General features: G+C 43.1%; 1 protein-coding gene across 1 annotated transcript in view; it reads left to right on the top strand.

The window, feature by feature from the left end:
• Nucleotides 1–22,256, top strand: part of LOC110498631 — a 38,137-nt gene that overhangs the window by 967 nt on the left and 14,914 nt on the right. The window contains exons 2-24 of the mRNA XM_036989376.1: nt 6,545–6,701; nt 6,851–6,933; nt 7,375–7,602; nt 7,786–7,877; nt 8,914–9,041; nt 9,162–9,319; nt 9,499–9,548; nt 9,670–9,761; nt 9,955–10,014; nt 10,141–10,243; nt 10,376–10,559; nt 10,747–10,898; nt 11,068–11,190; nt 11,363–11,461; nt 11,805–11,984; nt 12,084–12,224; nt 12,637–12,803; nt 12,905–12,974; nt 13,061–13,131; nt 13,518–13,701; nt 15,578–15,680; nt 16,051–16,261; nt 21,975–22,175. Coding sequence (XP_036845271.1) covers nt 6,545–6,701; nt 6,851–6,933; nt 7,375–7,602; nt 7,786–7,877; nt 8,914–9,041; nt 9,162–9,319; nt 9,499–9,548; nt 9,670–9,761; nt 9,955–10,014; nt 10,141–10,243; nt 10,376–10,559; nt 10,747–10,898; nt 11,068–11,190; nt 11,363–11,461; nt 11,805–11,984; nt 12,084–12,224; nt 12,637–12,803; nt 12,905–12,974; nt 13,061–13,131; nt 13,518–13,701; nt 15,578–15,680; nt 16,051–16,261; nt 21,975–22,175 — 3,037 coding nt within the window. The remainder of the gene's footprint in view (nt 1–6,544; nt 6,702–6,850; nt 6,934–7,374; nt 7,603–7,785; nt 7,878–8,913; nt 9,042–9,161; nt 9,320–9,498; nt 9,549–9,669; nt 9,762–9,954; nt 10,015–10,140; nt 10,244–10,375; nt 10,560–10,746; nt 10,899–11,067; nt 11,191–11,362; nt 11,462–11,804; nt 11,985–12,083; nt 12,225–12,636; nt 12,804–12,904; nt 12,975–13,060; nt 13,132–13,517; nt 13,702–15,577; nt 15,681–16,050; nt 16,262–21,974; nt 22,176–22,256) is intronic.

Genomic DNA, 22,256 nt, shown 5'->3' with positions numbered 1-22,256 from the left:
TTACATACACTCAATTAGTATTTGGTAGCATTTCCTTTAAATTGTTTAACTTGGGTCAAACGTTTCAGGTAGCCTTCCACAAGCTTCCCGCAATAAGTTGGGTGAATTTTGGCCCATTCTGTCATGTATTGTCATATTGTGTCTTGTTTCTGTCCTTTCTCTTCACCCTGTCTCCCTCTGCTGGTCGTATTAGGTTACCTTTTCTTCCCCTCTTTCCCCCAGCTGTTCCTTGTCTTCTCTGACTACCTCGTTCACCCCTTTTCCCACCTGTTCCCTTTTTCCCTCTGATTAGGTCTCTATATCTCTCTCTGTTTTTGTTTCTGTCTTTGTCGGATTCTCGTTTGTGTTACTCATGCCTGAACCAGACTATCGTCATGTTTGCTGCAACCTTGTCCTGTCCTGTCGGAATCTGCCGGTCCATCTGAGCCTACGTATGTTTCGTTATTAAAGAAACTCTGTTTACGTTAATTCGCTTTTGGGTCCTCATTCACGCACCTTAACAGAAGAATCCGACCAAGAATGGACCCAGCGACTTCGGATCCTCTCCACTCAGCCGTCGAGATCCAGGGAGCGATGCTAGGCAGACACGAGCAGGAATTGTCTGCTGCTCGACATGCCGTTGAGACCCTGGCCACCCAAGTCTCCAACCTCACAGAACAGGTTCACCATCTCCGCCTCGATCCACCGGCCACTTCCAGGGCTTTCGAATCTCCGGAGCCCAGAATCAATAACCCGCCGTGTTACTCTGGGGAGCCCACTGAGTGCCGCTCGTTCCTCACCCAGTGTGATATTGTGTTTTCTCTCCAGCCCAACACTTACTCCAGGAGCACTGCTCGTGTCGCCTACATCATATCTCTCCTTACTGGACGGGCTCGTGAGTGGGGCACGGCAATCTGGGAGGCAAGGGCTGAGTGTACTAACCAGTATCAGGACTTTAAGGAGGAGATGATACGGGTTTTTGATCGATCTGTTTTTGGGGAGGAGGCTTCCAGGGTCCTGTCTTCCCTATGTCAAGGTAATCGATCCATAACAGACTACTCTATTGAGTTTCGCACTCTTGCTGCCTCCAGTGGCTGGAACGAGCCGGCTTTGCTCGCTCGTTTTCTGGAGGGTCTCCGCGCAGAGGTAAAGGATGAGATTCTCTCCCGGGAGGTTCCTTCCAGCGTGGATTCCTTGATTGAACTCGCTATTCGCATTGAGCGACGGGTTGATCTTCGTCACCGAGCTCGTGGAAAGGAGCTCGCGTTCTCCGTTGCCCCCCTCTCCGCATCACTACCATCTTCCTCTGCCGGCTCGGGTGCTGAGCCTATGCAGCTGGGAGGTATCCGCATCTCGACTAAAGAGAGGGAACGGAGAATCACCAACCGCCTCTGTCTCTATTGCGGTTCCGCTGGTCATTTTGTCACTTCATGTCCAGTAAAAGCCAGAGCTCATCAGTAAGCGGAGGGCTACTGGTGAGCGCTACTACTCCTGTCTCTCCTTCAAGATCCTGCACTACCTTGTCGGTCCATCTACGCTGGACCGGTTCGTCAGCTTCCTGCAGTGCCTTGATAGACTCTGGGGCGGAGGGCTGTTTTATGGACGAGACCTGGGCTCGGGAACATGACATTCCTCTCAGACAGTTAAGGGAGTCCACGGCCTTGTTCGCCTTGGATGGTAGTCCTCTCCCCAGGATTCAGCGTGAGACGCTACCTTTAACCCTCACTGTTTCTGGTAATCATAGCGAAACCATTTCTTTTTTAATTTTTCGTTCACCTTTTACACCTGTTGTTTTGGGCCATCCCTGGCTAGTTTGTCATAATCCTTCTATTAATTGGTCTAGTAATTCTATCCTCTCCTGGAACGTCTCTTGTCATGTGAAATGTTTAATGTCTGCTATCCCTCCTGTTTCCTCTGTCTCTTCTTCACAGGAGGAGCCTGGTGATTTGACAGGGGTGCCGGAGGAATATCACGATCTGCGCACGGTGTTCAGTCGGTCCAGGGCCACCTCTCTTCCTCCACACCGGTCGTATGATTGTAGTATTGATCTCCTTCCGGGAACCACTCCCCCCCGGGGTAGACTATACTCTCTGTCGGCTCCCGAACGTAAGGCTCTCGAAGATTATTTGTCTGTAGCTCTTGCCGCCGGTACCATAGTCCCCTCCTCCTCTCCCGCCGGAGCGGGGTTTTTTTTTGTTAAGAAGAAGGACGGGTCCCTGCGCCCCTGCATAGATTATCGAGGGCTGAATGACATAACAGTGAAGAATCGTTATCCGCTTCCTCTTATGTCTTCAGCCTTCGAGATCCTGCAGGGAGCCAGGTTTTTCACTAAGTTGGACCTTCGTAACGCTTACCATCTCGTGCGCATCAGGGAGGGGGACGAGTGGAAGACGGCGTTTAACACTCCGTTAGGGCACTTTGAATACCGGGTTCTTCCTTCGCTAACGCTCCAGCTGTCTTTCAGGCATTAGTCAATGATGTCCTGAGAGACGTGCTGAACATCTTTGTTTTCGTTTACCTTGACGATATCCTGATTTTTTCACCGTCACTCCAGATTCATGTTCAGCACGTTCGACGTGTCCTCCAGCGCCTTTTAGAGAATTGTCTTTTTGTGAAGGCTGAGAGGTGCTCTTTTCATGCCTCCTCCGTCACATTTCTCGGTTCTGTTATTTCCGCTGAAGGCATTAAGATGGATCCCGCTAAGGTCCAAGCTGTCATTGATTGGCCCGTCCCTAAGTCACGCGTCGAGCTGCAGCGCTTTCTCGGCTTCGCGAACTTCTATCGTCGTTTCATCCGTAATTTCGGTCAGGTGGCAGCTCCTCTCACAGCCCTTACTTCTGTCAAGACGTGCTTTAAGTGGTCCGTTTCCGCCCAGGGAGCTTTTGATCTCCTCAAGAATCGTTTTACATCCGCACCTATCCTTGTTACACCTGACGTCTCTAGACAGTTCGTTGTCGAGGTTGACGCGTCAGAGGTGGGCGTGGGAGCCATTCTTTCTCAGCGCTCCCTCTCTGACGACAAGGTCCACCCTTGCGCGTATTTTTCTCATCGCCTGTCGCCGTCGGAACGTAACTATGATGTGGGAAACCGCGAACTGCTCGCCATCCGCTTAGCCCTAGGCGAATGGCGACAGTGGTTGGAGGGGGCGACCGTTCCTTTTGTCGTTTGGACTGACCATAGGAACCTTGAGTACATCCGTTCTGCCAAACGACTTAATGCGCGTCAGGCGCGCTGGGCGCTGTTTTTCGCTCGTTTCGAGTTCGTGATTTCTTATCGTCCGGGCTCTAAGAACACCAAGCCTGATGCTTTATCTCGTCTCTTCAGTTCTTCAGTAGCCTCCACTGACCCCGAGGGGATTCTCCCTGAGGGGCGTGTTGTCGGGTTGACTGTCTGGGGAATTGAGAGGCAGGTAAAGCAAGCACTCACTCAAACTCCGTCGCCGCGCGCTTGTCCTAGGAACCTTCTTTTCGTTCCCGTTCCTACTCGTCTGGCCGTTCTTCAGTGGGCTCACTCTGCCAAGTTAGCCGGCCACCCTGGCGTTCGGGGTACGCTTGCTTCCATTCGCCAGCGTTTTTGGTGGCCCACCCGGGAGCATGACACGCGTCGTTTCGTGGCTGCTTGTTCGGTCTGCGTGCAGACTAAGTCCGGTAACTCCCCTCCTGCCGGCCGTCTCAGGCCGCTTCCCATTCCCTCTCGACCGTGGTCTCACATCGCCTTAGATTTTGTCACCGGACTGCCTTCGTCAGCGGGGAAGACTGTTATTCTTACGGTTGTCGACAGGTTCTCTAAGGCGGCTCATTTTATTCCCCTTGCTAAGCTTCCTTCTGCTAAAGAGACGGCACAAATCATCATCGAGAATGTTTTCAGAATTCTTTGCCTTCCGTCAGACGTCGTTTCGGACAGAGGTCCGCAATTCACGTCTCAATTTTAGAGGGAGTGCCGTTTGCCGTTTGATTGGGGCTTCCGTCAGTCTCTCTTCCGGCTTTCACCCCCAGTCTAACGGTCAAGCAGAACGGGCCAATCAGACTATTGGTCGCATCTTACGCAGTCTTTCTTTTCGCAACCCTGCGTCTTGGTCAGAACAGCTCCCCTGGGCAGAATACGCCCACAACTCGCTTCCTTCGTCTGCGACCGGGCTATCTCCTTTTCAGAGTAGCCTCGGGTACCAGCCTCCGCTGTTCTCATCTCAGTTCGCCGAGTCCAGCGTCCCCTCCGCTCAGGCTTTTGTCCAACGTTGCGAGCGCCCCTGGAAGAGGGTCAGGTCTGCACTTGTCCGTTATAGGGCGCAGACTGTGAGAGCTGCTAATAAGCGTAGAACTAAGAGTCCTAGATATTGTCGCGGTCAGAGAGTTTGGCTCTCCACTCAGAACCTTCCCCTTAAGACAGCTTCTCGCAAGTTGACCCCGCGGTTCATTGGTCCGTTCCGTATTTCTCAGATCATTAATCCTGTCGCAGTACGACTTCTTCTTCCGCGATATCTTCGTCGCGTCCACCCGGTCTTTCATGTCTCCTGTGTTAAGCCCGTTCTTCGCGCCCCCGCTCGTCTTCCCCCCCCCCCCCCCCCCATCCTTGTCGAGGGCGCACCTATCTACAGGGTCCGTAAGATTTTGGACATGCGTCCTCGGGGCCGTGGTCATCAGTACCTAGTGGATTGGGAGGGGTACGGTCCTGAGGAGAGGAGTTGGCTTCCCTCTCGGGACGTGCTGGACCGTTCGCTGATCGACGATTTCCTCCGTTGCCGCCAGGTTTCCTCCTCGAGTGCGCCAGGAGGCGCTCGGTGAGTGGGGGGGTACTGTCATGTATTGTCATATTGTGTCTTGTTTCTGTCCTTTCTCTTCACCCTGTCTCCCTCTGCTGGTCGTATTAGGTTACCTTTTCTTCCCCTCTTTCCCCCAGCTGTTCCTTGTCTTCTCTGACTACCTCATTCACCCCTTTTCCCACCTGTTCCCTTTTTCCCTCTGATTAGGTCTCTATATCTCTCTCTGTTTTTGTTTCTGTCTTTGTCGGATTCTCGTTTGTGTTACTCATGCCTGAACCAGACTATCGTCATGTTTGCTGCAACCTTGTCCTGTCCTGTCGGAATCTGCCGGTCCATCTGAGCCTACGTATGTTTCGTTATTAAAGAAACTCTGTTTACGTTAATTCGCTTTTGGGTCCTCATTCACGCACCTTAACACATTCCTCCTGACAGAGCTGGTGTAACTGAGTCAGGTTTTTAGGCCTCCTTGCTCTCACATGCTTTTTCAGTTCTGCCCACAAATTTTCTATAGGATTGCCACAACTTTGGAAGTATGCTTGGGGTCATTGTCCATTTGGAAGACCCATTTGCAACCAAGCTTTAACTTTCTGACTGATGTCTTGAGATGGTGCTTCAATATATCCACATAATTTTCTTTCCTCATGATGCCATCTATTTTGTTAAGTGCACCAGTCCCTCCTGCAGCAAAGCAACCCTACAACATGATTCTGCCACCCCCGTGCTTCACGGTTTGGATGTTGTTCTTCGGCTTGCAAGCCTCCCCCTTTTTTCCTCCAAACATAACGATGGTCATTATGGCCAAACAGTTCTATTTTTGTTTCATCAGACCAGAGGACATTTCTCCAAAAGTACGATCTTTGTCCCCATGTGCAGTTGCAAACCGTAGTCTGGCTTTTTTATGGCGGTTTTGGAGCAGTGGCTTCTTCCTTGCTGAATGGCCTTTCAGGTTATGTCAATATAGGACTCGTTTTACTGTGGATATAGACACTTTTGTACCGGTTTATACAAGCATCTTCACAAGGTCCTTTGCTGTTGTTCTGGGACTGATTTGCACTTTTCACACCAAGGTACGTTCATCTCTAGGAGACAGAATGAACATGGTACCTTTCAGGCGTTTGGAAATTGCTCCCAAGGATGAACCAGAATTGTGGAGGTCTACAATTTTTTTTCTGAGGTCTTGGCTGATTTCTTTTGATTTTCCCATGATGTCAAACAAAGATGCACTGAGTTTGAAGATAGGCCTTGAAATACATCCACAGTTACACCTCCAATTGACTCAAATTATGTACATTTTCTGGAATTTTCCAAGCTGTTTATAGGCACAGTCAACTTAGTGTATGTACACTTCTGACCCACTGGAATTGTGAAACAGTGAATTGTAAGTGAAATAATCTGTCTTTAAACAATTGTTGGAAACATGACTTGTGTCATGCACAAAGTTGATGTCTTAACCGACTTGCATAAACTATAGTTTGTCAACAAGAAATTTGTGGAGTGGTTGAAAAACAAGTTTTAATGACTCCAACCTAAGTGTATGTAAACTTCCGACTTCAACCGTACCTAGTTTGGTGGGGACCCGAGGAAACTCAACCAACCCTGTGAAAGGGTTTGGGATCTCATGTTTTTATACTTTAACAACAAAATTAAGTAAGTCAGAAGCTTGTGTAGTAGGGCTTTATTAACAAAAAGGGAACAATGAAGTGACTGGACTCCTTCATGCATTAAATTCCATGGCATTTCTGGCATTTAACCCTTTCTAAGACATTGAACATCCAAATTAAACTGCATGTGTTCTACCCGTTTCAGCCCCAGTGGAGGGTCTGGGGGTAGTGGTCTCTGTGGCTTGTGGTCAGGACCACTCTGTTGCTGTGTGCGCATCAGGACAGGTCTACTCCTGGGGGGCAGGGGGTGAGGGACAGCTGGGCATCACCCTTACTACTGTCTCCAAAGCCCCCAGGCCAAGGCAAGGAAACCTTTAACTTAAACATGAAATAGATATTGATAGTTAAATATCATCCATGATTTACATTGTCAAGTAATGAGAGCCCCTTTGGATTCCACTGATCATTAACAAAGACAAAATGTACTAGATGTCTCCTTTTTTTTTCACAGACCAGTTCCAATACCTTCGCCCTTGCCGATAACAGTGATACAGGTTGCTTGTGGAAATTCCCATTCTTTGGCCCTGACTAAAGGTATAACATACTGTACCTACTGATGTCTCTCACACAGACTGCATTCCATCTAAACTATGACAACCACATGCATCAGTTAGACTACACTTAGAAAAAAAGGTGCTGTCTTAAACCTAAAAGGGTTATTCAGCAGTCCCCATACGAGAACCCGTTGGAGAACCCTTTTTGGTTCCAGGTAGAACCCTTTTGTGTTCCATGTAGAACCCTTTTTTCAGAGGGTTCTAAATGAAAACCAGAAGGATTCTACCTGGAGCCAAAAAGGGTTCTACCTGGAACCTAAAACGGTTATCCTATGAGGACAGCCAAAACTCTTTTGGAACTATTTTTTCTAAGAGTGAACATCAAAAGGACAGTGAGATGATATTTATTAGGAAAGAATGTAACTCTGGAATTGTTGTGATGTAATTGTAATGTAATATGTCATTTCTTTGTCTTCTACAGGAGGACAGGTGTTCTCATGGGGTCTGAACAGCCATGGACAGCTGGGCCTGGGGAAGGGAGTCCCTCTGCAGCCCATACCTGCCCTAGTGCGCTCCCTCATAGGGGTCCCAGTGACCCAGGTAGCAGCCGGAGGAACCCACACTCTGGCCCTCACCCTCCCAGGCCTGGTCTACTGCTGTGGGGCGAACAGGGCTGGGCAGCTGGGACTCAACCGTGTGGATGAGAAAGGTACTACGACACTCTACCTCTCTTTGTACCTACTTGTATAAAAAGCTAATCAGGCTTATCCACCAGAATTTTCTCATTTGAACTTGGATTCCTTTTGTTATAACCACTAAGTCATTTTCCAGATGTATTATAATGAGTGGGAATATTGCATGATGCTTGTATGATGCTTGTTCCCCCTGCCAGGCCGGTTCAACATCTGTGCTGTGCCTGCTCTCAGAGTCTTGGGGGTTTTCTTCATCAGCTGTGGAGAGGCACATTCTGCAGTTCTCACCAAGGTATCATACTATTACTGTGGAGAGGCACATTCTGTTGTTCTCACCAAGGTATCATACGATTACTGTGGAGAGGGACACTGTTGTTCTCACCAAGGTATCACACTTTTACTGTGGAGAGGGACGCTGTTGTTCTCACCAAGGTATCACACTATTACTGTGGAGAGGGACACTGTTGTTCTCACCAAGGTATCACTATTACTGTGGAGAGGGACCCTGCTGTTCTCACCAAGGTATCACACTATTACTGTGGAGAGGGACACTGTTCTCACCAAGGTATCACACTATTACTGTGGAGAGGGACACTGTTGTTCTCACCAAGGTATCATACTATTACTGTGGAGAGGGACACTGCTGTTCTCACCAAGGTATCACACTATTACTGTGGAGAGGGACACTGTTGTTCTCACCAAGGTATCACTATTACTGTGGAGAGGGACACTGCTGTTCTCACCAAGGTATCATACTATTACTGTGGAGAGGGACACTGTTGTTCTCACCAAGGTATTATACTATTACTGTATTTTTACTGAAGGCCCCAAGGGAGATGTTGGTGTGAAAGGAAACAAATACTACGGCAGTTCATTCGTTCATAAAAAGTATTTAATGTCCTAAACAGTGGGCCCACTGGGAGATAGTTCTGCACACAAAGTCGGCATCCTCTCGAAGATACAATTCATCACATATTGGTAAATAAAGCTGTATGAAATGACCTTGAACAGAGGTGAAAAACAAATGATCAAGCGTCTGGATACACAATGAACCATACAAGTTGTTATCTGAGTGCATGAATACAGTCTCACACTAAATGAGAAGTTACAGTTTATTACAGAATAGAAAGTCACAGGTTATACAGAATATGTCCTGATTATGGCTGTTATTACAGATCAAGCCTCAGGGCCACCAGAGTAAAGGTCGACCCTTCAATACTATTATACTGTCTCTTTAAGAAGTGATTAGGGCCCTGACCTGGCCAGACCAGGAACAACTCTGGGCCTTGACATGTCAACAACTGGTTCTGGTTCTTTGTGGTCTTTAGGGTGGACAGGTGTTCACCTTTGGAGAGGGAAGCCGAGGCCAGCTTGGGCACAACGCATCAGCTAACGAACTCCTACCCAAACTGGTAGAGGGTATGGATGGACTGGCCTCACAGATAGCATGTGGCAGGTAATGACCAATAGCATAATGCTACTTATACACATATATACACATATAATAAACAGATAGGAAACCAATCTTGAACATTCTCAGTCTGACTGTGTTTTTGTCTTACTGTAACTCTGCCAGCCATCACACCCTGGTGCTGGGGTCCTCAGGTCAACTCTGGGCCTTTGGCAGTGGGGTCAAAGGTCAGCTAGGGACTGGCATTACGGAGGGCTGCTTGCGACCCACCTCAGTGCTGCTGGAAAGGGCTTCTGGTGGGGCAGCAACAGTCATACACAACGGTACCAGATACAATGTGTATTCTATTCTATTCTCTTCTATTCTATTTTGTATTTGATTATATTCAATTATATTATGCAGCTACATACTGACTATGTAGTGTTTGTGTGACTGAGTAAGAACACATTACGAGATTTTATGTCCCTACAACCTCTTCTGTACATTTTTTTTTTTTTACCAGACATGAAGATATCAGTGGGATGGAATTCAAACTTCATTTACACTGCTGAGGTAATGTTTCTGACCTTTTATACCTCAGTAAAAGGGAGACTGGAACGTTCTAAATGTCTCAAGCAGCTAATTCATGTTTGAGATATTTGAAATTCTTATATTGCTTTATCTTCCTTTGTAGAGTTCTGAAAGAGAACAGCCAATCGGGAGGTTAGATAAAGCCAAGCTGCAAAAATGGCTGACGATGGAGCAAGGAAATTCAGAGGCGCAAAGGTTCATTTATTATAATATTTATTTACGTTGAATATTAAAACATACAATCCACCATAGACAAAGGTTATTTGCTAGTTAAAAAAAAAAAAACTAGCAAACTCAAAATGAAATAAAAAAACATTTATTTTAAAGTTGTATTTCTTGTAGTATAATTGTACTGAAACATCAAATATGTCCACATTTGTTCCAACAGAGAAATATCCTTGATGTTCTCAACAAGTTCAAGTCTTGTGGCCAGTTTCACCAAAGCCAGGTAAGCTATTTTAAAATGGAATGTTTGGATAGTTTATAATGAACACTGTGTGTGTACAGTACAGTGTGTACAGTTGTGTCAATGATAATACTATACCCATGCTACCCATGCTATACCCTCTACCAGTGAGTCTCCATCAACTAAAGCTGCAGGAGCTTTAAGAGTGGACCTAGAGGCTGCTAGCCAGGCTTTTGATCAGCTCTTCAACATCCCATGGATCAGGAAATCAGCTAAGACTAACTCACTCTTCAAAGACTTAAACAAATATCAACAATCTATTAAATATCAATATATATTTTGAATGGAGGATCATGATAGCATAATGTAACTCTCTTCATGTCTATATATATTCTCCATATAGGTAAATATATTGCCACTGGTGGACACTCTTTGCAGTTCAGCAGCTGTCATCAAGTCACCAGAGATCTTTATGCTACTACCCACAATCCCTCTTCTCCACGATGACCAGAATGTCATGAACATGGTCATGGCTTTAGCAATAGTTATCGCTGAGGATCTGAATGAAACGGCCATGAAAATTTTAAGTAAATAACATCTGACCTTTTCAGTTTATCAGCAAATTTGGCATCAGTATCATTTTGAAGAATTGCATTATAATAGAAGCATAGCTGACACTGTGACACATGACCATATATTATAAGATAATATTTTTTTGCACAGGCAATATAATTAACATATTTTGGACTTGTATTCATGTATCATATGTTATAGAAGACTGGTGGTCGTCACTGGAGCCTTCCATCATGACTAAGCACATTCTGATGTGGAAGAATGCCCTGTCATTCATGCTGAGGAACGGTCTTCTGGCTACCCACAACCCCGGAGTCAAATTCCTGCTGGAAGCCCTCAAGTACCTCCACAGAGTCCGTGTTTGTGTCAATCATTTTTATAATCCTCCTGACCATTTTCTGCCGTCTCTGTCATTATTGTTGATCATGCCCTAACATACTTCATATTGTGAACTGTTCACTTCCTCATGTGCAAGGGACATGTGCAAATGTATTTTGATGCTGACATTATGTTATTTCAAAGGCAAACAAAAGGGCCAGAAGAACCCAGGAAGTTCCCGCCAGTACCTTTTATGTGGAAGAGATCATTGATAGGGTAATTCCTATGGATGATGTGAAGCTTTGGCGCTTTTGGTCAACAAGGGAGGTAATAAAATAACCAAATCATCTGTAAATTACTAAAATGTTAGAATGATAAAGTGGTGGAATCTGTTTTCACTTGTCCAGTTGTTTCAGTGCAGATTGATGGAATGAGACAGAGATGGAACCCATGTAGACTATTGAGATGCACTTTCATTTTTCTTTTGTGTCACTTCCAGGACACAGAGGTGACACCAGTCATCTTTTGCCGTTACCCATTTGTGTTGAGTCTGATCTGCAAGATGGCGATTTTCAACAACAATGCACTTTTTACTAAGGTATACTGTGTTATTCCACTGGCTGTTTTATATCCTTTTATTGAATCTTTGTTTTCAAGAGTACCATAGCCTACCCAGTGGTTTCCAAAGACCAGTCTGTATATCACTCTAAATAGACCCTGGAGCTGACCCTGTATATAGCTTACTTACTTTCTCGTGTTCTTATTTCTATTTCTTGTGTTTATGTTCTACTTAACAGTAAAAATATATATATGTGTATATATAGTACTACTGATATTGAATACTGCATTGTTGGGAAAATGCAAGCAGGAAAGTAATTTCACGGGAACTTGTGCAAGTGACATAAAAAAAATTTTAACGAGTGTATATTTATATATTGCAGGTGGTTCACCATCTCACCCACCGGCTAACAGTGATGTATCCTTCTGGAACGTTCCGAGACAACCCAGAATCTCCCCCTGCTCCAGTCTTCCAGTTGACCTTAAGGCGCCCGTCACTCATCGAAGACACCTTCAGACAACTGGGTGCTGCAGATCATGACTACTTCCAGAGAGAACTTGTGGTAAAATTATGACAACCTGAATTAAGAAATGCTTTTCGTAAGACTACAAGACAATGTCAGAACTCAACCTAAACGTTCCTCTGATGCTTTATCCCTCAGGTGCGGTTTATGGAGGACATCAAGCTGTCGCTCGTCAACATAAGGGACTTTTTCCTCCATGTGTTTGAAGAGCTGTTGGCACCAGAGTCTGAGATGTTCATGTACAATGACACCAAGACACTGGTCTGGTTCCCTGCCAAGGTAAGAATTAGAATTAGGGAATTATGATGTCATTACTGTATAATAAATCACTGCACTCTCAAGCAAATTAAAATGGGTGAGTAATGGAATAATATTCTAAAAATAATCTAAATACATTTAGTCAGTTAATAGCAACAGAAAGAGATTCAACCATTACAGCAGTGCCACTATCTACACTGTATTAATCAATACAGAATTGTTTACAAGTATAATCACCATCACTCCCTACTCTCCTCCTGATGTACCAAGGTTTTATAGTTGTACACATTCACAACTAAAAGCTGAATTGCAGTATACAGACAACAACATAATACAACAAAGGAGATAAAAGTTATTTGAAGAAGAATGGTGCCTGCTCATGTTTATTCTTGATCTCTGCCTTGGCTCATGTGCCACCTACCCTTACTACCAGCCCAGAGTGGAGGAGAAGAGCTACTTCCTGTTTGGTGTCTTGTGTGGCATGGCCCTGTACAACCACAACATTGTACACCTGCCCTTCCCTCTGGCCCTGTTCAAGAAGATGGTGGGGGTCAAGCCCTCACTGGAGGACCTGAGAGAGTTTGACCCTGTTGTGGGAGGGTACGTTTGTATTTTAGAATGTACATTTTAGCATTGAATTAGTGTCCCTTAGAAACAGATGAAAATGTTTCAACATAAATTTATTTTCGCTGTAATTGAAGGAGTTTGCGGTACCTCTTGGAGGACTACACTGATGATGATGTTGAAGAAAACCTGGACATGACCTTCACCGTATGTATAATATTGAAACTGATTGAGCAATGAAATATCCCTAGATACAGTATGTGCATAGTGGTAAAACTGTTTATTTTCATCAGGTGATCTGGGATGACCAGAAGGTGGAGTTGGATCCCAAAGAAACAGGAAAACCAGTCACAAGTTTTAACAAGTAAGGCTTCAGCAACTTTTACTCCTACAGATGTAAGATCTTAATTTGATCACTCTGTTGCAGGAGAACCTTCCTGCAATGCAGGACATTTTAAAAGTGTAGAATATATTTGAGGTTTAAAAAGGCTTCAGACTTGATTTTCCCTTACAAAAAAATGTATCAACCCCTACAAAAATGTCCATTAATTATAATCCACATAATAATTCACATTTCCTGTTGCTGCAGGATTATTTTCCTGCTGTAGCAAACTGGCTCACATTACATTCTATTGTCTGTAATGCATAATACAAGGTTTCAATGTTAGAAGTTACAACAAGCATGCTTTCTGCTTGTTCTGTTTTCTGTTTTTGAAAATATTAAAATACCATTAAATACAATTTTTACAGGAAGCAGTTTGTTGATGCCTACGTCAACCTTGCCTTCAACCAATCAGCGGAGAAGGTGTTTGAAGAGTTCAGGAGAGGCTTCTTCAAGGTGTGTGACAGGGACGTGGTGGAGTTGTTCCAGCCTGAGGAGCTCAGGGGAGTCATGGTGGGGAAAGAGGACTACGACTGGGACACGCTCAAACAGGTCTCTATATACAACCATTATTCATTACTCGGTGTGGGTCTGGGTGCTGATTTGAGAAATTAGGGCATAAATTAGTCAGTGTTGATGCATTTACAGTGCCTTGCGAAAGTATTCGGCCCCCTTGAACTTTGCGACCTTTTGCCACATTTCAGGCTTCAAACATAAAGATATAAAACTGTATTTTTTTATGAAGAATCAACAACAAGTGGGACATAATCATGAAGTGGAACAACATTTATTGGATATTTCAAACTTTTTTAACAAATCAAAAACGGAAAAATTGGGCGTGCAAAATTATTCAGTTTCTTCCCCCCTTAAGTTAATACTTTGTAGCGCCACCTTTTCCTGCGATTACAGCTGTAAGTTGCTTGGGGTATGTCTCTATCAGTTTTGCACATCGAGAGACTGAATTTTTTTCCCATTCCTCCTTGCAAAACAGCTCGAGCTCAGTGAGGTTGGATGGAGAGCATTTGTGAACAGCAGTTTTCAGTTCTTTCCACAGATTCTCGATTGGATTCAGGTCTGGACTTTGACTTGGCCATTCTAACACCTGGATATGTTTATTTTTGAACCATTCCATTGTAGATTTTGCTTTATGTTTTGGATCATTGTCTTGTTGGAAGACAAATCTCCGTCCCAGTCTCAGGTCTTTTGCAGACTCCATCAGGTTTTCCTTCCAGAATGGTCCTGTATTTGGCTCCATCCATCTTCCCATCAATTTTAACCATCTTCCCTGTCCCTGCTGAAGAAAAGCAGGCCCAAACCATGATGCTGCCACCACCATGTTTGAGAGTGGGGATGGTGTGTTCAGGGTGATGAGCTGTGTTGCTTTTACGCCAAACATAACGTTTTGCATTGTTGCCAAAAAGTTCAATTTTGGTTTCATCTGACCTTCTTCCAGCACCTTCTTCCACATGTTTGGTGTGTCTCCCAGGTGGCTTGTGGCAAACTTTAACCGACACTTTTTATGGATATCTTTAAGAAATGGCTTTCTTCTTGCCACTCTTCCATAAAGGCCAGATTTGTGCAATATACGACTGATTGTTGTCCTATGGACAGAGTCTCCCACCTCAGCTGTAGATCTCTGCAGTTCATCCAGAGTGATCATGGGCCTCTTGGCTGCATCTCTGATCAGTCTTCTCCTTGTATGAGCTGAAAGTTTCAATATTATCGCTGGCACAGTGCTCCTTGGGATGTTTAAAGCTTGGGAAATCTTTTTGTATCCAAATCCGGCTTTAAACTTCTTCACAACAGTATCTCGGACCTGCCTGGTGTGTTCCTTGTTCTTCATGATGCACTCTGCGCTTTTAACGGACCTCTGAGACTATCACAGTGCAGGTGCATTTATACGGAGACTTGATTACACACAGGTGGATTGTATTTATCATCATTAGTCATTTAGGTCAACATTGGATCATTCAGAGATCCTCACTGAACTTCTGGAGAGAGTTTGCTGCACTGAAAGTAAAGGGGCTGAATAATTTTGCACGGCCAATTTTTCAGTTTTTGATTTGTTAAAAAAGTTTGAAATATCCAATAAATGTCGTTCCACTTCATGATTGTGTCCCACTTGTTGTTGATTCTTCACAAAAAAATACAGTTTTATATCTTTATGTTTGAAGCCTGAAATGTGGCAAAAGGTCGCAAAGTTCAAGGGGGCCGAATACTTTCGCAAGGCACTGTATATCAATGGGGGATTTGCTTTGATGTCAAGTTATGGGTACGTTTCTCAAGTTAGGACTGGGGCTAGGAGATAATGTGCTATACATGGTGCTTTGTGACATACTGTGTGACTTTGAGTGGTGAATCGTTTAAATGGCGTACAAGTTTAATATTGTTTAATTATTGCTGCCATTTGTTTGATTTGTATATCCAGAACACTGTGTATGATGGAGAGTACCATGCCAGACATCCCAACATCATCACATTCTGGGAGGCTTTTGAGGAACTGACAGACGACCAAAAGAAAGCTTTCCTCCGTAAGTATGGCACTAAATTGCTCTCGGTTGAGTAAAACTGGAGAAACCATACAGTCTTTCATAATGCTGGTTCAGGGTTTTGTCTGCATATTTGAACTTCCTGTTCCACAAGAGCTTTTACAAAAAAAATGTGTCTGAACACATTTGACATTTTAGTAATTTAGCAGACGCTCTTATCCAGAGCGACTTATAGGAGCAATTACTCAAAAGCACAACATATTTTTCATCTAGTCGGTTCAGGGATTCAAACCAGCTACCTTTCGATTACTGGCACAACACTCTTAATGGCTAGGCTACCTGCAACACAAAGAAATTCACTATGTTTCTTCCCATTCAGTCTTCCTTTCACGATCTATCCCCTCCTTCTCAGTGTTCCTGACGGGCTGTGAGCGCGTTCCTATCCTGGGCATGGACAAGATCCAGATTACTGTGGCAGTCCTGCAGAACTCTACTGAACTACATTTCCCAGAATCCCATACCTGCTACTTCCTACTCTTTCTGCCCATCTACCCCTCCAAGGAGATGCTGCTGGCCAGGCTCAAAGAGGCGGTGGCCCACAACAGAGGCTTCTGGAAGGAGTAATGGACACTATATATAGGCTACTGCTGTGTTAATTATTTCATTCAATGTGTTTCTTACATGTCAATATATCTCTTCAGTTTAGCATAGGATTTTCTTTGTGTTGATATAGCCTTCTAGGTTCAGATTTTACACTAAAAAACAACAACTTTTAAACCTTGGCTTTTTCAAGTGAACATTTTAAATTTGCAAATGTTTAGGCTATGTATAGGCTTACCGTGTTATTGGAAAAAACTATCCTTGACTTAAAGTCCACTAATTTTGAATGTGAGTTATGAAAAAACTTTTTTTATGTAATTCTGTATGGGAACATCCTTTTTTCTGGACTGCATTATATTTTGACTATCGTGTCTGTATCTTGTGTTCTTTTAACATAATAATTATTTATGTATCTAAATAATACAGATATTAGTTTCACCTTAAAGTATTTTCTTTCATAATTGAGTATTCCCTCAAATGCTGAGCAGTGGTGTGGTTTCTCCAACAACCTGCATAACCTTCCCAGCTAGCACATAACGTTCTGAGAACTATATGTTTCTTCTTCGTTTTGCATACAACCTTCCCTTAACATTTCCTTGTGGTTCTATTTAAAGTAAATTGTTCAGAGATCGTTAAGAAACAATGTTCTTCTATGGGAATTTCCATACTTCAGCATAATGTTTTCTGCAGCTTTCCTCATGGTTCTATTTAAATCAGGGATGGGCAACTTTGATGGGGTGGGGGCCTCAAAAAAACAGAACTCATCATGAGGGGTGGCAATTCTGCACATTTTGCCATTGGGCATACAGAAAATGTTGCCGTTTTAACGCACATTTATTGCAATCCTACACAGTTTGACATGGGGCAGAGAGAAGATACATTTTTTGATCAATGGGCCCCATCCCGGTCGGTAATTCGACCATACAGTTGAAGTCAGAAGTTTACATACACCTTAGCAAAATACATTTAAACTCAGTTTTCCACAATTCCTGACATTTAATCCTAGTAAAAATTCCCTGTCGTAGGTCAGTTAGGATCACCACTTTATTTTAAGAATGTGAAATGTCAGAATAATTGTAGAGAGAATGATTTATTTCAGCTTTTATTTCTTTCATCACATTCCCAGTGGGTCAGAAGTTTACATACACTCAATTAGTATTTGGCAGAATTGCCTTTAAATTGTTTAACTTGGGTCAAACGTTTCGGGTAGCCTTCCACAAGCTTCCCGCAATAAGTTGGGTGAATTTTGGCCCATTCCTCCTGACAGAGCTGGTGTAACTGAGTCAGGCCTCCTTGCTCTCACATGCTTTTTCAGTTCTGCCCACACATTTTCTATAGGATTGAGGTCAGGGCTTTGTGATGGCCACTCCAATACCTTGACTTTGTTGTCCTTCAGCCATTTTGCCACAACTTTGGAAGTATGCTTGGGGTCATTGTCCATTTTGAAGACCCATTTGCGACCAAGCTTTAACTTCCTGACTGATGTCTTGAGATGTTTCTTCAATATATCCACATAATTTTCTTTCCTCATGATGCCATCTATTTTGTGAAGTGCACCAGTCCTTCCTGCAGCAAAGCACCCCCACAACATGATGCTGCCACCCCCGTGCTTCACGGTTGGAATGTTGTTCTTCGGCTTGCAAGCCTCCCCCTTTTTCCTCCAAACATAATGATGGTCATTATGGCCAAACAGTTATATTTTTGATTCATCAGACTAGAGGATATTTCTCCAAAAAGTACGATCTTTGTCCCCATGTGCAGTTGCAGTCTGGCTTTTTTTATGGCGGTTTTGGAGCAGTGGCTTCTTCCTTGCTGAGTGGCCTTTCAGGTTATGTCAATATAGGACTCGTTTTACTGTGGATATAGATACTTTTGTACCTGTTTCCTCCAGCATCTTCACAAGGTCCTTTGCTGTTGTTCTGGGATTGATTTGCACTTTTCACACCAAAGTACGTTCATCTCTAGGAGATGTTGCTGACATGGGCTAAGTGCATGACTGCTGATGTGAAACCAATTTTTAAAGTTGCACTTTGTGTATTTTATTATTCTAACTCCCAACAGTAAGTTGAGACTGAGTGAGCTCATGTATTTTTTATATATACACTACCTTTCAAAAGTTTGGGGTCACTTAGAAATGTCCCATTTTTTTGTCCATTAAAATAACATCAAATTGATCAGAAATACAGTGTAGACATTGTTAATGTTGTAAATGACTATTGTAGCTGGAAACGGCAGATTTTTTTAATGGAATATCTACATAGGCGTATAGAGGCCCATTATCAGCAACCATCACTCCTGTGTTCTAATGGTACGTTGTGTTAGCTAATCCAAGTTTTTATCATTTTAAAAGGCTAATTGATTATTAGAAAACCCTTTTGCAATTGTGTTAGCACAGCTGAAAACTGTTGTCCTAATTAAAGAGGCAATAAAAGTGGCCTTCTTTAGTCTAGTTCAGTATCTGGAGCATCAGCATTTGTGATTTCAATTACAGGCTCAAAATGGGTAAGCAAAAATGTATGTTCCCTCAACTGCCAAGGAACCAAATGTGCTAGCTGGTGTGTCTGGTACTTTACTATTTATATTTTTGACTTTGACTTTTACTTCACTACATTCCTCAAGAAAATAATGTACTTTATACATTTACCCTAGCACCCAAAGTACTTGTTACGTTTTGAATGCTTAGCAGGACAGGAAAATGGTCCAATTCTGTATACACAAAGATTTTCATGTTAATGTGTTTGGTTATCTATGTCGTTAATAGTTTATTTTAAAGAAAAGTAGTACATTTGATATGTTTGAAGCAGACAGTATGAGTAGATCTAATTATTTAATGTCAAATCATTATTTAGTCAAAAAGATTAAAAAAATAAAAGAAATCAGTTAAATCTATTTTCTACAGACAGACCTGCTCCTATTGATTGCCTGAATCTAAAGACCATTGTTGTTTCCTCTGGAGTGGCGCATACTGCCGTTCTGACATTTTTTTTACACAACAATATTTCAGAAACAATTTAAAACTTCAAAAATGGATCGAAATGCAGTAAATGAGCTTCAACTTCAGACCTCACTGTGACCCTTAAATACCATAGCAGGCTGTAAGACAAAAAAACACACACACTTTAGCTTTGGGGAAGAGGGTTTCAGGTGGGCGAATGGGGTAGGCTATGGGGGGTGATAAGTGCCGGAATTAAGCCTCGTGAAGCTACTGATACCTCTCACGAAGTCACCTAACGTCTTCCTAGTGCCATAAAATACCAGCATGAATTAAAATGGACTGTCAACGGAGACCACTTTTTTCTAAGGTGTCAAACTGCCAGCACGTTCACGTCACGTGACACGTTCACGTCATGTATACGTTGTGTTCACGTCATGCAACGTGGTGCTGACACGTCACGTGTCAGTTTGCTTGTAAGTTTATTATGAACGATCTTACCCCGAATGTCTTAAAAATGTTTACATGTGTTAAGCGTCAGTTTAAGTGACTTGTTTATTATTAAAGATCTCAACATGAACGCCTTACAAACGTCTACATCTACATGATTTTGTAAAAAACATTTTTCATTGCCAGAGTAATCTAATCAATTTAATTTGTCGATTTAGCTAAAATAGGCATATCACCTCTTCCGACTTCAGTGCATTCAAGACAACTGGGAATTCTGAAAAAAACGAGCTCAGACTGGGAAAAATAGTTTTGAACGGTCATCCAACTCGGAATTCCAATTCAGGCATCTTTCTCTGACCTGAGTTTAACGGTTTAATAAACACAATCAATGACACCATGCAATCCTTAGGCTATACATTTCTGTGCAGATGTCTTATGGTTAAAAGCAGGGCTCGAATTGAGGGGTTATGTGAGGATACAGGCCTAACCCTTGTTATAGATACAGGTAAAAAGCATATGCTACCCCTTGTTTAATTAGCCTGAGAAAAACAACCGTCCAGAATATGTAAAGTGATCTAGGGTATAACTCCACGATTATTTCCACATAGGCTAGTAGACTATCGAAGGTCTTGAACAGCCTCAACATCATTTCTTGGTAGACCTAGAGGCTTATGAAAACATTCACTTTTAAATGAAAGCAAGTGTCACTATCACAGGACAATATGGTTGTTTTATTAAATGCTCCGCAATGTAGAATATTAGTGGTAGGCTATACTTACAGAAAAATACCAAAATCTTAAAATCGGTGTGGGTCTATCCATACACCTAACAGATAAACACAACAATAGATTGACTAGGATCGTTTGACTTTCCCCCGCGTTATATTTGTTCCCAATTAGGCTAAATGTAGTCCTATTAATTTGCTTGGAATGTTTTCCTATTAATTTGCATAGACGAACCATTGCGATTAATGATATTTACTATCATCTGCTTTTTTATGAATAAACAGGCATCGGGGTAAAACAAAAAATATATAATTTCGATGTCCTCCCCACACATGAATGTTACTTACCTTAGATCACAGCCAGCTAATTTCTACTTCACTCATATGCAAATACGTTTGATTATTACATTTACACATTTTAGTAATTTAGCAGATTGCCTTATCCAGAGTGACTTACCGGAGCAATTAGTGTTTGCAATGTTAATGTGAGATACACAGATGAACTAAAAACACTATGTGCCCAGTATGACAGAGCAAGAACATTTCTTAGCAGATAATGACAACATGACAATAACAGTAGCTGTAGATGATGTGATGAAAAGTTGGAGGGTGGTTGGTAATTGACGACATCAGGTGGATCCATGTCTGGGTGTTGGGCAGAGCCCCTAGGTCCCAGAGAACAGGGAACAGGGTAAGAGACATAAACAAGCAAACACACAGGTTACAGGCTGATCAGATATGCAAAAATACAGTTAATTAATAGTTTAATTTAAATGTTTGATTAGACATCCAATATTGTTAACTGCAGACAGAAAGAAAGGATACCCGTCTGTAATTTGTTATGTCAGTGGGGTTGATGAGGGAGGTAAGGGATGGTCCCTGGAAAAGATGAGAGTGGTGAGTTGTCAGAGAAACTCTGGGGTGGTGTCATAACCACTGGAGTCATACACCTTAACAGTACCTACCTGGCAGCGGAGGTTACTTACTGTGTCCCAGTGGTTAGCCTTAAGATTGACTATTTGGAAAAACCTCCGGGCCAGTGTTGGTACTGCAGACAGCATGGTGACGCAGCCCACTATGAGGAGGCAAATGCAAATAGTTATCATCTGAGATTTTTATATTCAGCTTAACGGATGGTGAACCCAGCTAGGAGAGAAAGAGCAGCAAGGTTTTCCAGGTCTCGCCTTCCTTTCGTCCTTCTTCCAAACCAAGTCATTCACCCGGATGTAGAAGCTCTTGGTCCCATCCTTGATTATCCTTCAGTAGCTCTCCTTCTGTTACTCCTGTGCCTTGTCAATGTTCAATGTCACCTTGATTGATAATATAAATAAATGAAATGTATATTTCATATTATTCCAAATACACTTACATATCTCTTGGAGGGACAGAAAATAAATGAACAGCGGACAATACATTTTTACCTGGTCAAAAACCTCCACATCCTTCTCAGTCCGTGCCTGGAGGTGGTCCTCCAAGGCCTTCTGATCTGGTTCGACAACTTCCTTGGAGTTTCAGTGATCTGAAAATATGTTATACAAAAATAGCAATTGATCTTAGTGTTGTTTGTCTATCACACATTTGAAATACTACAGTATATCCAATGTATATACAATTGCATTGTTTACCACAGTCAACAGCTGCAGCTTCAGTCCATACAGCTGCAGCTCCAGTCCATACAGCTCCAGTCCATACAGCAGCAGCTCCAGTCCATACAGCAGCAGCTCCAGTCCATACAGCAGCAGCTCCAGTCCGTACAGCAGCAGCTCCAGTCCGTACAGCAGCAGCTCCAGTCCGTACAGCAGCAGCTCCAGTCTTTACAGCAGGCTATAGGGTGAGTCCTCTGGAGGCCTGGACACTGTTGTTGTGTGCAAAGAGAATGACCTTCAGGTTGTCCTCCCACCATTCCCGGAAC

The sequence above is a fragment of the Oncorhynchus mykiss genome, chromosome 10 (assembly GCF_013265735.2).
Source record: "Oncorhynchus mykiss isolate Arlee chromosome 10, USDA_OmykA_1.1, whole genome shotgun sequence".
NCBI classification, from domain to species: Eukaryota; Metazoa; Chordata; class Actinopteri; order Salmoniformes; family Salmonidae; genus Oncorhynchus; species Oncorhynchus mykiss.
Note: the sequence above shows the minus strand (reverse complement) of the source record. Positions and strands in the feature narration are given on the sequence as shown.